This window comes from Syngnathoides biaculeatus, chromosome 8 (genome assembly GCF_019802595.1).
Source record: "Syngnathoides biaculeatus isolate LvHL_M chromosome 8, ASM1980259v1, whole genome shotgun sequence".
NCBI classification, from domain to species: domain Eukaryota; kingdom Metazoa; phylum Chordata; class Actinopteri; order Syngnathiformes; family Syngnathidae; genus Syngnathoides; species Syngnathoides biaculeatus.
In genome coordinates this window covers 11003030-11016065 of record NC_084647.1, presented here as the reverse complement: position 1 = coordinate 11016065, position 13036 = coordinate 11003030, and the positions used below count along the sequence as shown (strand labels likewise).

Here is a 13036-nt window from a genome sequence, read left to right as displayed (position 1 = left end):
ACTTTAAACTACTCTCACGTAGTACTCGCGTTTGAGGTATACGAGTGTGTAATCATGACGTTTTCATAGCAAGGTTGCTCTTTCCCACTCACCGCTTCTTCATCGTCCACGCTCGGGACCTCAGCGTCCCCTGCTGGCCCCACAGTCAGGTAGCTGCTCTCCCCGCTGGGCTCATGTCCCCGCCGTCCATCCGAGCCACCGGAGTCGGCCGACGCCACCTCCGGCACGCTCTTTAAAATGGACGACAGCGGCCTTTTCAGAGGAATGCTCTCCGTCGAGCCCGAGTCGCTAGCGGCCGTGTCAGGAGCGTGTTTCCTCCTCGCGGGTTTATTAATGGCGGGCTCGGCTCCTGAAGGGCCGCCGTGCTCCCACACGTTCCTCCGGGCCCCGAGTTTTCTCCTGGGGGGTTTGGCGATGGCTTCCGCATCCTTGGGTTTGGCTTTGCCAGGCCCCTGCTCCCTTTGTCTCTGGATACTTCCCAGTCGCCTTAACACGGCCTGAACGGGGCCCTCTGAGCTGGTTTCCGGTTTGGACGTGGGCTTCCCCGCCTTGCCCACCGTCACGTACACTGTGGTGACCTTGTTTGAAACAGCGGGCGGATGATTGGAAGCGGAAGGGGCCGACGCTTTGCGTTGAGCTGCCGTGTTGGACATGGTACGTCTTCGTCCGGATGCGGTCCGCGTTGTGTTCCTCGACTTTCTGTCCTCCTCCTGGTCTACAACTTCGCAGTTCAGATTTTGCCGCTCTGTTACTTGAAATTCTACGCCGTCTTCTCTCTCCTCGGCCTCGCCTCCGTCTTCCTCGCCAGAAAGCTTCAACCCCCCCCAGGTGGGCTTGGGTTTGCGAGGGTACCCGGGCAGAGAGGTGACGTCTTGACCCGAGCCCCGCCTCTCTTTGGGGCTGAAGCGGGTGCCCTCTGCAAAGGAGACGGACGGACGCTTGGATTTGGCGTTGCTGGAGGTGCGGGGGATGTCGAAGGGGGAGGTTATGTCCTCGGTGCTGAACCCCGACGGGTCCAAGAGCATGTTGCACTTGGAGCTCATCTCCTGGAAGTGACTACCCTCCATTCCTGAGATTTCTGTCACAAAGAGGAAGATTGTGATTTTAGTTTAGCACTAGAGGAAGATAACGTGAGATACCTTCTCTCGGGGGGACGCAGTAGAGAGCTTCCCCCTCCTCCTCGTCGCTGTCGAAGGACGACCCGTCGGTCACCCAGCCGGAGGAAGGAGGCTCGATGAAGCTGTGGTTGAAGGTCAGTTCGGGGTCATGGTGAGACACTACGCGGACCGTGACAGCATTTAAAAATCACATTTGTTATCAGGGTGTTTGCAAAAAGGGACAAAAGATGTTATCATAGTAACGCAAACTGACCGGTGACCCGAGGGAGCCCCGAAGACCAGTCAGAGATGCAAGGTAGGGCGGCGCCAATGTTGCCCAGGACACTGTAGACGTGATATTTCATCCGCACTGACAGCCCTCCGTCTGCCACATTCGTCCTGAAAAGGAAAAATTTAAATTTGTAGTTAATTATTGTAATTTCCGGCTTATGAGCCGCAACTTTTTTCCACACGCTTTCAACCCTGCGGTTTATGCGGTGATGCGGCCGCAAGGGGGCACTCGAGTGGATATGGTAAGAGTGAGACCGCTGGAATATATGTGCCGAGGAAGTGACTTTTACCGGTCCAGCCCTGTTAGCGCTGTGCTAGCGCGTTACTGCCGTGTCTCTGTGATTTTTACCAGTACGTTTTTTTTTTTAACCGGCCCTGTTAGCCTGGGGCTAGCGTTAGCTCGGGGCTAGCGTTCTCTGTGTACCGTCTTTCTTTGTAAATATCTCACGTTTCAATGTAGGTACTTGCAGCTTTTACACAGCTGCGGCCTATGTATGTACCAAATGGTATTTCCTTTACAAATGTACTCGGTGAGGCTTGTAACCAGGTGCGCTCTGTAGGCCGGGTATTACGGTATGCAAATATATATTTTTATGATCAACTTGATAAAATATTTGATTAAGCATTTTGAAATCCAGTGTTGACATTAATAGTACAAGAAAAAATATTTGGTATCCTATAATAATAATAATGAAACATATTTATAAACATGTCAATTTATAAAAAAAAAAGAAAGAAAAAAATATATTTACTCACAAATTATTGCATTGAGTGTGACGCCTGAGCCTGTCTAGTTGAACTACGATTCCGTTGAAGGAATCATAACGAATCAGGTGAATTGTACATTCTGTCATCTAGAGGAAGAGCAGTTTATTGTTTTGTCTGCCACTAAATGTCACTTGGAATACTGTTTTTGTTCAGAAAGGAAGAAAATGAAAATGTAAAAATTTTGCCCAAACAAATTAAATCAAATAATTTCACGGCTCCATATCAATTTTTGGGGTTTAAAAATTGGAATGTCGAAATAATGTGAGGAATCCTAGCATAATGCTAAACCAAGTGTTAGCGCGTGACTTGAGCGCAACCTTGTCACACACAAATGGTGAACATGGACTAAAATAAGTACAGGCGGTATCGTAATTCATATTGAACAAATTAATCCGCAATTCAGCATCATTTATATGTTTACGTGATGTATCTTGACATGATCCAGACCTGTCTTTGCCATCTGCTGGAGCTCCTCCACAACAGAGGCAGCAGCATAGGACAGCGAGGAGCACCAACAGGAAAGGAACCAAGAGGCCTGCCAGGAGGGCACCTCGGCCACCTGACGTAAAAACACAAATCAACATTCACAACACACACATCAGTCGCTCAGCCAATTTATTGATATGCGGCTGCGGACGGATCGGCATACTGCTGGGGCAGGCACCGGTGAGCGGGTGGCAGCTGACGCCTTCGCCGCAGTCGCACGCTGAGGAACAGTTGAAGCCAAACTGCATGCCGGGGCAACTGTTGTTACAACTGAAAACGACGGAGGTGGGTGCGGGGGAGAGAGAATGATGTCATTTCCCCACAGCAAAATATGGCCCCCGTGTTTAAAGGTCTGAGTCACCACCTATTTTTTAAACAATATGAACAGCAAATCGGCGGCACGGTGGATCAGCTGGTCAAGTGTTGGCCTCACAGTTCTGAGGACCCGGGTTGGATCCCGGCCCCGCCTGTGTGGCGTTTGCATGTTCTCCCCCCGGGCACTCTGGTTTTCTCCCGCAACAACCCAAAAACTGAAAAATGTTTGGACATCCCTGGTCCAAACAATGCCTAATAACAAGAGAAGGAGACGAGAACTTACAGTAACAGTTTTTTTTTTTTTTTTTAAACCATCCAACAGCCAACCACTCCCTTTGAAGCCAACAACTCCCTGCCCCTCCTGTAAAGATTCCCATCCCCTGTGAAGGCCTCCCCCCAGGGGGTCACCTTTTTCATGTGGCCAGTCCAAGTCTGTCCTGTTTACCCAGCCCTAATATAAGTGTATAAATATAATAGTAATAACTACTATCATCATTGATGTATATTTTAAAGGTCTGAGTAGTCTAGTGACAATGATTCTATTTGGATGGATGTGGTATTTTTTAATTGAAGCATAACTGGAATGAATTTGTTCAAAGGTGATGTTGCTGTGACTGTGTGTTTACTTTAAGTGAAGTACAACTCACCTCTCACCCTGAAAGCCCGGCAGACAGATGCATTTTCCTGTCACGTGATGGCAATCACCATGGTAACATGGGCTGCACAGGAAGCGGCAAGCCTCGCCATACGTCCTGTCAGCGCAGACCACCTCGCACCTGGGAAGAGAGCAATCCTGACCCACTTGAAATAATGCTGAAAAAAAAATTAGATTTTTCATAAATATTTTTGAGCATATTGTCCAACATACCGAGGAGTGCACAGTCATCAGTGTCGTATCTGAGTGAGTTCACTGAACAAAAATTCATGAAGTAGTTCATATTTTGTGCAAACACAAACTGAAATTATGTCATTTCTTTCTGTCATCAAAGAACTTTTTTTTTTTTTTTTTAAATTCAACAAAAGTTCAGTTTTATTCAAGAGTTTTGTTCGGAGCTTTCAGAGATAAAACCTGTAGCTAGGAACACATCACATACAAGCCTTCATATGTTGGCTGATAAACGTTGTATTTGACCAGGGCCGCATATATATATATATATATATATATATATATATATATATCCATCTATTTTCTGAGCCGCTGATCCTCACAAGGGTCACATCGACTGCTGGAGCCAATCCCAGCTGTCTTCAGGCAGGGGGCGGGGTACACCCTGGACTGGTTGCCAGCCAATCACAGGGCACGTAGAGACAACAGCCGCACTCACAATCACAGCTAGGGGCAATTTAAAGTCTCCAATGAATGCATGTTTTGGGGATGTGGGAGGAAACCGGAGTGCCCAGAGAAAACCCACGCAGGCAAGGGGAGAGCATGCAAAATCCACACAGGCAGGGACGGGATTTGAACCTGGGACCTCACAACTATAAGGCCAACGCTCTACAGCTGTGCCACCATGCCTAACACGGGACAAAATTGTAAAAATGTATTGCTTAGTTAAAATTACCTATGGTTACACTGTTATGAGATGGACATGTTTTGTTTTATAATACAAGAACAGATCAATTATTAAAAAGTCTCGGTTTTGTTTTAATACCTCATTAAAAAAAAAAAGAGTCAAAACTGAAGCTAGCAACAGGTGGAGACTGAATGCGTGGGAACAATGAGGAAATGAAACGTTATCATATTTAGGGGAACAAGCAACATACTGTCAAGAGGGAAAAACAAAACTATGAAGTCATTCATTTTTAAAACAGTGATAGTTGAAAATTTGGAATCATGACCTGTACTAGTTCATTTTTGCAACGGTGAACTGAACTTTGAACTAAGTTGGGTAGACAATGAACTTTCCCAAAACTGACAATGGGTACAAATGACAACATTTTGTAGAAAACTCATTGGACACTACATTATGCACAAATCTAGAACTTAAAGAGCTGTGTGGGACTTTAATATGTTTATGGTTGTAGTTTTTAAGTGATATGGAATCACACCGGATCATACTTGGCACTACTAAGTCCATTCAAAACAGTTCTTGTATTTGAATTTGACGCGTGCTCAGTCTAATAAACTTGGAGGCCATAAAAAAAGTCTTCAGGCCTTGCTTGCACATACCTGGCTCCCGTCCATCCCGGATCGCAGCTCCAACATTCCCCACTTTTGGGATCGCAGGGCTCGTTGTTCCTGCACCGCGGGCACGTCTCCAGGCAGCCGTTACCATAGTAACCAGGCGGGCACAGGCGGTCGCACCGCGTCCCGTTCCAGCCGGCCTCGCAGGCCGCACATGCGCCGTCGATTGAGGAGCACGGTTCGTCGCCTTTACAGCGTCCGCAGCTGAGTTGAGTGTACAGAATATGAAGAGATTTGACATTATGAGAAAGAAGCATTAAATCGCAGGTGTCAAACTCAAGGCCCGGGGACCAGATCCGGCCCGCCACATGATTTTATGTACCCGCGAAGGGAAATCATGGGTGTCAAGTCCCATGATTCTTGTGGAACAGTTTCATGTACAGTATGCCTGTGATATATTACCCCCTGGTGGCCGAGGCGTGAACACCAGAAGAAGCAGCAGCACAATGTCCACGGAATTGAATTAAACTATGCAGCAAAAATGGATTTCTTTATTTTTGTATATTTTAATATAATCTTATAACAAATCATTAATAATATATATAATGTGTAATATATTTACATTTATCTATTATTTATGTAACTACTGTATGTTTTTTTGTTAAGTGTAATCTCTTATAGTGCTATTTTTTTTCCAACTTGTTTGTGGAGGCTGAGACGGATTTAATGGGTTTGCATTTGTTTCATTGTTCGTATTATCGCACAAGTGCGGATATGGAACAAATTAAACTTGTATATCAAAACAACATTGTGTAATCTATAAACCTACAGGAAATAATCAGCACAAAACTGCAGGATTCCACTGCAGATAATGTCCCACACGGCATCCCAGAGATAGCGACACCGTTCGCACAAACCTCATTTTACAACTGCTGCCGTACATCCCAGGTTCACACGACTGGTTGCAGTAGTCGCCCCCGTACCCCGGGTGGCACACACACTGTCCGGTGGCAGGGTCGCATCGACTGTGTGCGAGGTCACAGTTACATCGCCGGTCACAGTTGGGCCCCCACCAGCCGCCCTCGCACTCACACACGCCGGTGCGCTGGTTGCACTGCGACAAGTAGCAGTGGCAAGGGCCGGGACATTTCAGCCCCCAGTGGCCCTTGCGGCACTGGCAGCGGCCCGTCAGCTGGTCGCAGCCGGGACCCGCCGAGCCCCTGGGGACGCACTGGCACGGCTTGGCGCAAGTGGACGTCCACCAGCCTTCGTCGCAGGTGCAGTTTCCGTGCACGGGGTGGCAGAGTCCGTGGCGGGCGCATTTGCAGGCGTACTGGCACAGAGGACCCCAGCGATTGGGGTTGCAGGTGCATTCGCCGGTGACGGGGTGGCAGCGGCCGTGCGGGTGACACGGGCACACCTGACGGCAGTCTGATGCCCAGAACTCCGGAGGGCACCCTGGAATAAGACCAAACGACTTGACCCTCAATGCCGTTATAGTGATATTATTTATTCTTTTTGGATCCATGGACCGGTTGATGTTTTTACAAGGACCTAGGCGTCATCGTCGTAATGGTAATTAAAAAAAAAAAACTGTCATGTGGACCCAATATCTGCCTATTTTAACAAAAAAAAAAAGTTAAAATTAAATTTTAAAAAAATTAAAAATGAAATAAAAAAATCTTTACATGATCCTTATAAAAATAGATTATTTCTTTAATGACACAATTTGTAAAAAAAAAAATAATAATTATACTAAATAATTACACAAGCATCATAATAGTACTTTTCTTCCCTGATAGGCTGACAGAAGTTAAGAGTTCTCCAGCCTCATGAATTGTGTGGACATTTATGGCTTCATTAGAATTATTCAACAAAAATATATATCCAGCAATAACCTGAAATTCTTTAAAATGTTATCTGGTTAGGTAAAATTTAAAAGGTAACCCATCAATTATTTCGTGACATATATCACAGGTGTCAAACTCAAGGCCCGGGGGCCAAATCCGGTCCGCTAGATCGTTTTATGTAGCCCGCAAAGGGAAATAATATGCGTTAACTTCCGTGATTCTTGCTAACATCTGTACCAAAATTACATGTATAATTATCATAAGGTGATTGAAGATTTGTATGGTTTTACATTCCTAATGGCCCTCTGAGGGAAACCGTAGCTAAAATGTGGCCCGCAACAAATATGAGTTTGACACCCCTGACCTCTATGAATATTTTACATTTTACAAATATAATATATATTAATGAACCAATATGAAGAGAGGAGGGGGGGGCTGGAAAAATAATGTGACACACAGTAGTCTACAGTGCAAGAGTCTTTGCTAGAGGCCAAAAAGTTTTCTCACTCCTGGTATAGAGCTCGTGCACGTGACGTCACCATTTTCCCGGCGCCATATTGCCGGTCAAAAAGAGCTGCTCGACAGTGCGGGGGACATTGAACCGGAGCAGAATATTCACAATGCCCGAGACTTGTTGTGCTGTTGGTTGTTACAACAGACGAGACAGATATTCATAGAGATCATTCTATGGAATACCAGCTGAAAAGACCAGAAAAGATCAAATACCAAATACACACGACTGTGTAGCGATCACTTTATTTCAGGTCGGAATAATTCTTCTCAATCTCAAATTATCAAGAAGTATTTACAATGCAACGTTGACTCATTTGAGAACAATGCGTAAAAAAATAGAGAGTAGTTTCCAACGTACACGGAAGCGTGTTGCGGCCACACGTTAAACTTCGGTAAACCTCTTCTCGACAGACGTTTTTTTTTTTTTTTTTAAATATGCATTGTTCTCAAATGAGTTTAATGCGCATTTAAAAAAAGAAAATAAAACGGTCACAGTAATGTTTATGTAGGTAAACGTGTGGCCGCAACACGCTTCCGTGTACAGGGGCTGAAGCCTATCCCAGGGGTTAATTTTCTTTTTTTGAAAAAAATACGCAATGGACTCGTTTAAGAACAACCTTCTAAATGTTTAACTGTATCGGACAAAACTCCGGGAGACGTATTTCCGTGGTGTCTCCAACCAACTTAGCATTGAAGAATGCCTTGCTAGACCGACACTTCCGGCGAGTGACGTGATTTGATGACGTAGGTGCACGAGCTCTATAACAACTCCTCAACCCAAATTCTTCCGACACAGAGCAATGGCCAAAATATCTGTTGCTGTTTGTACACTCACGAGTTTTACAGTGCGCCCCGTAGTAGCCGGCCGGGCAGCGACACACTCCGGGATACACACAAAGCTCATCCTTCAGACAGGCCTGCTCCCCCTCACACACAGCTGCAAACACACACCGACAAGACACAACTACAATGAAAGTCTACGTAAAAGATGGATTAAAATCAAATCAAACTCACGTATTGGGCACTCTTTGCCGTTCTGACGCCAGCCGGTGCAGCACACAAGGGTGGACGGATTTCTGTGAAGGCATCGACAACAAAACTCAGCTTGATCAAGTCCTCATGAAAAGACCCAAACAAAAGTGAACTCCGAAACTGCTCCACGGCGTTCAACTCCAACTTTGCGTTTACATCGTCAGCTCATCGAGGAGAGATGTACCTGGGGTCGTGGCACACGTTCCTCCCGGTGGGTTCCAGCGCCAGCGAGCAGCACAGCCAGCGGCAGCATAAAGCAGCCGCAGCTCGGAGGAGAAACTTCATCTTGTTCCAAGTGCCTCTCGAGAGGTTGTAAGCGCAACTCCCTCAAGTGTCCGACTTCTACAAAAGAGCCGCGCTCCGCCCTGCCTTCGTCCTGTTGCAGTAAGGCAGGGGTCAGAGTCACCGGGTTTCCTCTTCCCATTTCCTGGGGAAGCCGAAGCCGCTTCCTTCTATTCACCCAGATGGGGCAGATAAAGTCGGGGGGGGGCACACATCAACGGGGGCCTCGCTTGATGTTTCGCAAGTGCACAAACGGCGATCTTTGTCTTGTTCCCAGAAGCCGGACCGGTCCCATCATCCAGGACGTGACGCACTTAGCCCCAATGCGGAGCGAAAAGGTGTTTTCATTCACCAGCGACCGAAATACATTTATATATTTTGACACGACAACTATGGATTTGAAATCAAACTGCCAAAATGTAATTGTAGGTTCACCTAATCTTCTTAAAGACAATACTGTACTTGCTCTCAAGAAATATTTTGCCAGGTATTAAATGCACCCACTTCCTATTTAATTAAAGGTAACATTATTTTATTTCGACGAATGAATGAGGAAGTGTTAAATACTTTTATGAACATTTGTGTCATGATTTTGTGCTGCTTCTCATATCTAAACCATAAGTAATCACTGCTGTGGGCAATAAGCAGATTTTTTTTTTTTTTTGCACGTAAATTAAAATGTTTTTACACATGCATTGCAACTACTAAATACAGACCCAACAAATGCTATGAGCAAGGATCATTTTTTATTTTTTTTAAGTTTGCACAACCCAAAAATATACGCTTCCGCTATTTACAGTACATGAGTACAACAAAAGTCTCGAGAGTAGTTTTCGAAGACATACAAACATAATGCGGTGACTTCATTATTTATATTTAAAAAAAAAAAAAAACACTATGAAACAAAGAAAAGTAGAACTGTGATTAAATTTTTAAGAATAATTTAGAACTGAATGCTTAACGTTATTTTTTAAATCCTTGTGAGAGTGCTTTTCTTTTTCAAATTATATTTAGTTGTCTTTTTTCAGGTCGTGGGAATTAAATGTTCATCTCGTATGGTGAACGGTCAAATTATTTTGTTGACTGATAAAAAAAAAGTAAGTAAAAAAAAAAAAATAAGTTATTATTATTATTTTTTTTTTTTAAATTTAAAGTTTGTCTTTTCTTCCAGTTGCATAGTACATTTGTGAAAATGCTGGAAAGATTACAGAAGGACAACAATTAACTTGCAAGGTGTGTCCGAGCTGCGGGATTTCATCTAACGCCGAGACCGCCCGGTGGCCGAAGATCTCCCGGCCGGATGTGGGGTTGCCCGCGCGGGCGGGGCTCCGGCCGCTGGCCGACCACGTCAGAGACAGACAGGCCTGAGGTCAGTTGTGCAGGGCGGGGATGAAGGCTAAATATAGCGGAGGATTCTCGTGATAATAATTGGAAGGGAGACTGATGCACAAACGACCACCGCGGTCAAGATTTTATGATTTTAACCAGGGCTGGCGTGTTACTTGCGTTTCTGACCGCTAACGTTTCAACTTTCCCTTGATCGCTCTTAAACTGACTGCGGAAGTCAAACAAAGGCTTAAAAGAAAAATTTCCAACTTACTTTTATTAGCATACAGTGAATACATTTGTAGCCCAAAAAAGTGTGAGTATAAAATACGGCGCAGAAAATACTGCACAGTACTGAAAAGTGCTGTAAAAGCCAGGTACTGTACATCGCTCTCCAGCCAGATTTAATGTTGAAAGATGACTTTTATTGTTGATGTCTATTTTATTTTTATTGTGTCAAAATAACAGCCACGTAATTCTTTTGCAAAGCGCACCCGGGAGTTTGACATACTATGGAAAATAATATAATAAAATTCCGGTTACCTCTTGTTGCTCGAGGTCTTTTTCTGTGTGGTAAGCAATCAGGGGGGAAAAGGGGGCAAAGATTGGAGACTATTTTGGTCAATTTTGAAATCCCATGACAATGAATAAATTAAAAAAAAAACTGTATTGGAGGCAGAGCCTTTAAAATTGCATACTTTGCATGATAGCACATGTTTTGTTTGAATACATAATAACAACCTATAGAGAGTGAAGCTACCTCTGATAGTAGTGAAGCTCTTCTTGCACCAGGTTGGTTTTGCGCTCATTCCGCTCAAAAATGATGTCAGGCAGCTCCTTCTTGGTGAAGCAAAGCGGGTCAGTGTAAACATTGACTTGGCAGATGACACACAAGATGGCTGCTCCTCTGGCAGTGGAAACCCTGCAAATAATAAAAAATAATCATAAATAACGTCCAGACATCAAAACATTTGCTTGCTCGTGAGAGAAAGCGCACCTTCGTCACTCAACCATCTCTTGCTGGGGGCATTTCGTGCACCTTGGGTGGGCTTCATGGCTCCCCTCACACCGCAATGGCTGCAAAGAAAGCAAACGCGAGGTCGAGCGGCACGTTTGATCGCACGCTGCCACACATTAGGCTGCAAAAAGAGTTTCCCCTCGAGGAAAAAAAAAAACAAAACAACGTGAAGACGGTCGGTCGGAGCACTCTCAAATCGCGACCTAAATTCAAAATCACCGCAACAGGAAAAACTTTCCTGAAAAGACGTAACCCGGAAATTATTAAAGACGTCCCATGTCCTCTGTCTGGCGCCGCCTTGTGGCCACAGATTGATCTGTTGGGAAAACGGGTTGGAAAAAGGCCTTGAAAAATGATCTCTAAATACATGTACATTTTGAACGATTATTTTTGAACAACCTCCTCATTTTGAAACACGCTTTTTAGTTATTGATATACTGATAGAGCGTTGGCCTCACAGCCACTGATCTAAAAAAAAAAAAAAAAAAAAAGACCGGATAGCGCATACACGTCGAGCCAGTTTGCCGCCATCTTGGTACTCCCATAACGTGTGGAGAACATAGTTTGCAGGTAGGATTAATGTGGGGGGGGGGGGGGGGGGGGGGTCCTCAACGTTTGGCATGTAGAATTAAAACTGGTCGTGTGACCTTGACATTCTTTTCAGTTCTGGTAACATGAAGGATTTTTAATTCGACTTAGTAAGCCAAAAAAGGCCAAGTGCAAAGGAAAGACATGCAATACCATTACAACCAAGAAACCTTGCATATTACCTAGGGCCCGATTTCCATGACGTTAATGTTTCCCAAAATATGCTAAATAGCATTATCATTATAACATGGCAAAAAAAAAAACAAGTACTTTTTGTCATAAACACATTAGATTTTAAGTCAATCAGTTTGATATATTTTTGGAAAGAAGGACTCGCAATGGGAAAATACATGCTAAACGCGTTCATTTGTGTGTCTACGACATCCTATTTCGGACAGAAAATTCAAATTTGTTTCCTTGCAATTGAAAATCAAATTCAATTTGCAGAATTCTGTATGATGAAATTCATCAAAAATTCCCCAGGAAATGTGTATTCTTGCTTATCCACTGATGAAGTTTGGGAAAATATTGACATCGCTTTTTCAGGAAAAAAAAAACGTCGGCCTATAAAGGCGAAGCAGAGAGTGATAAACAAAAACTGTAAACAAAACTTTGTTCAAGTGAATTAAGCTCATCAGAAAAAAAAAACGTTTACAAACTTTAACAGTGTCAAAGTAAATCTTTCTAACTTACCTGTGGAATGTTTTCTCACAACCACGAAACTGCCAATTAATGCACAGGTCGGCATGGTCGTTTTGGGAGTATCAAGATGGCGGATATCTGCTATGGCAACTTCCGTTTTGATGGCCAATGAGCTATCCAGTTTGTTTGTTTGTTTGTTTGTTTTTAGATCAGTGCTCACCGCTCTGAGGTCCGGGGTTCAAATCCCAGGCCAACCTGGAATGTGGGAGCTGCAGGAATACAGAGCATCCATAATTTCAATCCATCTGTGAGACAGGCGTCCTAACTTCTTGTTCAGGATGTTACCATCCACATGACTCAGTGTGTGTTATATCAAGTGAAACGTTGGAAAAAAGAAGACTAATTATTAAGGAAATCTCTGCAGTCGGTGGAAGCTTAGCGCCTCACTGACATATGCATGAAACAAAAGAGTGGCTCAGAATTATGATCACCACAAGACCTCATGACCATCAACAAGAACAGTGATCCAATCAGGGGGGGAAAAAAGCTTATTTAATGTATAAAGTATTGAGAAATCCATCCATCTTATCTTCCAGGCATTTTAAACCAACGAGAATAACTTGCAAACGGGCATCCTGGGCATTCCCAACACAAAGTATCTCGCAAACTGATAAAAGGACATCAAAGACAATCGGAAAAAAAG

At 44.2% G+C, this 13036-nt stretch overlaps 1 protein-coding gene across 3 annotated transcripts; it reads right to left on the bottom strand.

Annotated features, from left to right (window-relative positions):
* Positions 1-3: 3 nt before the first annotated feature.
* scarf1 (scavenger receptor class F, member 1) lies at positions 4-12422 on the bottom strand. 3 transcript variants are annotated; one of them, XM_061828557.1, is made up of 14 exons: positions 12385-12422; positions 11083-11162; positions 10846-11007; positions 8662-8853; positions 8460-8521; positions 8281-8382; positions 6000-6540; positions 5128-5346; positions 3605-3733; positions 2806-2912; positions 2604-2715; positions 1372-1496; positions 1140-1277; positions 4-1078 (listed from the first exon to the last, which is right to left on the bottom strand). In XM_061828557.1, the coding sequence occupies exons 4-14, from the start codon at positions 8760-8762 to the stop codon at positions 15-17; spliced, it is 2700 nt and encodes an 899-aa protein (XP_061684541.1). In that variant the 5' UTR covers positions 8763-8853; positions 10846-11007; positions 11083-11162; positions 12385-12422; the 3' UTR covers positions 4-14. The 3 variants fall into 3 exon arrangements, with proteins under 3 accessions (XP_061684541.1, XP_061684540.1, XP_061684539.1); XM_061828556.1 differs by lacking the exon at positions 12385-12422 and having other exon boundaries at positions 8662-8929; positions 11083-11366; XM_061828555.1 differs by lacking the exon at positions 12385-12422 and having other exon boundaries at positions 11083-11366.
* Positions 12423-13036: the final 614 nt, after the last annotated feature.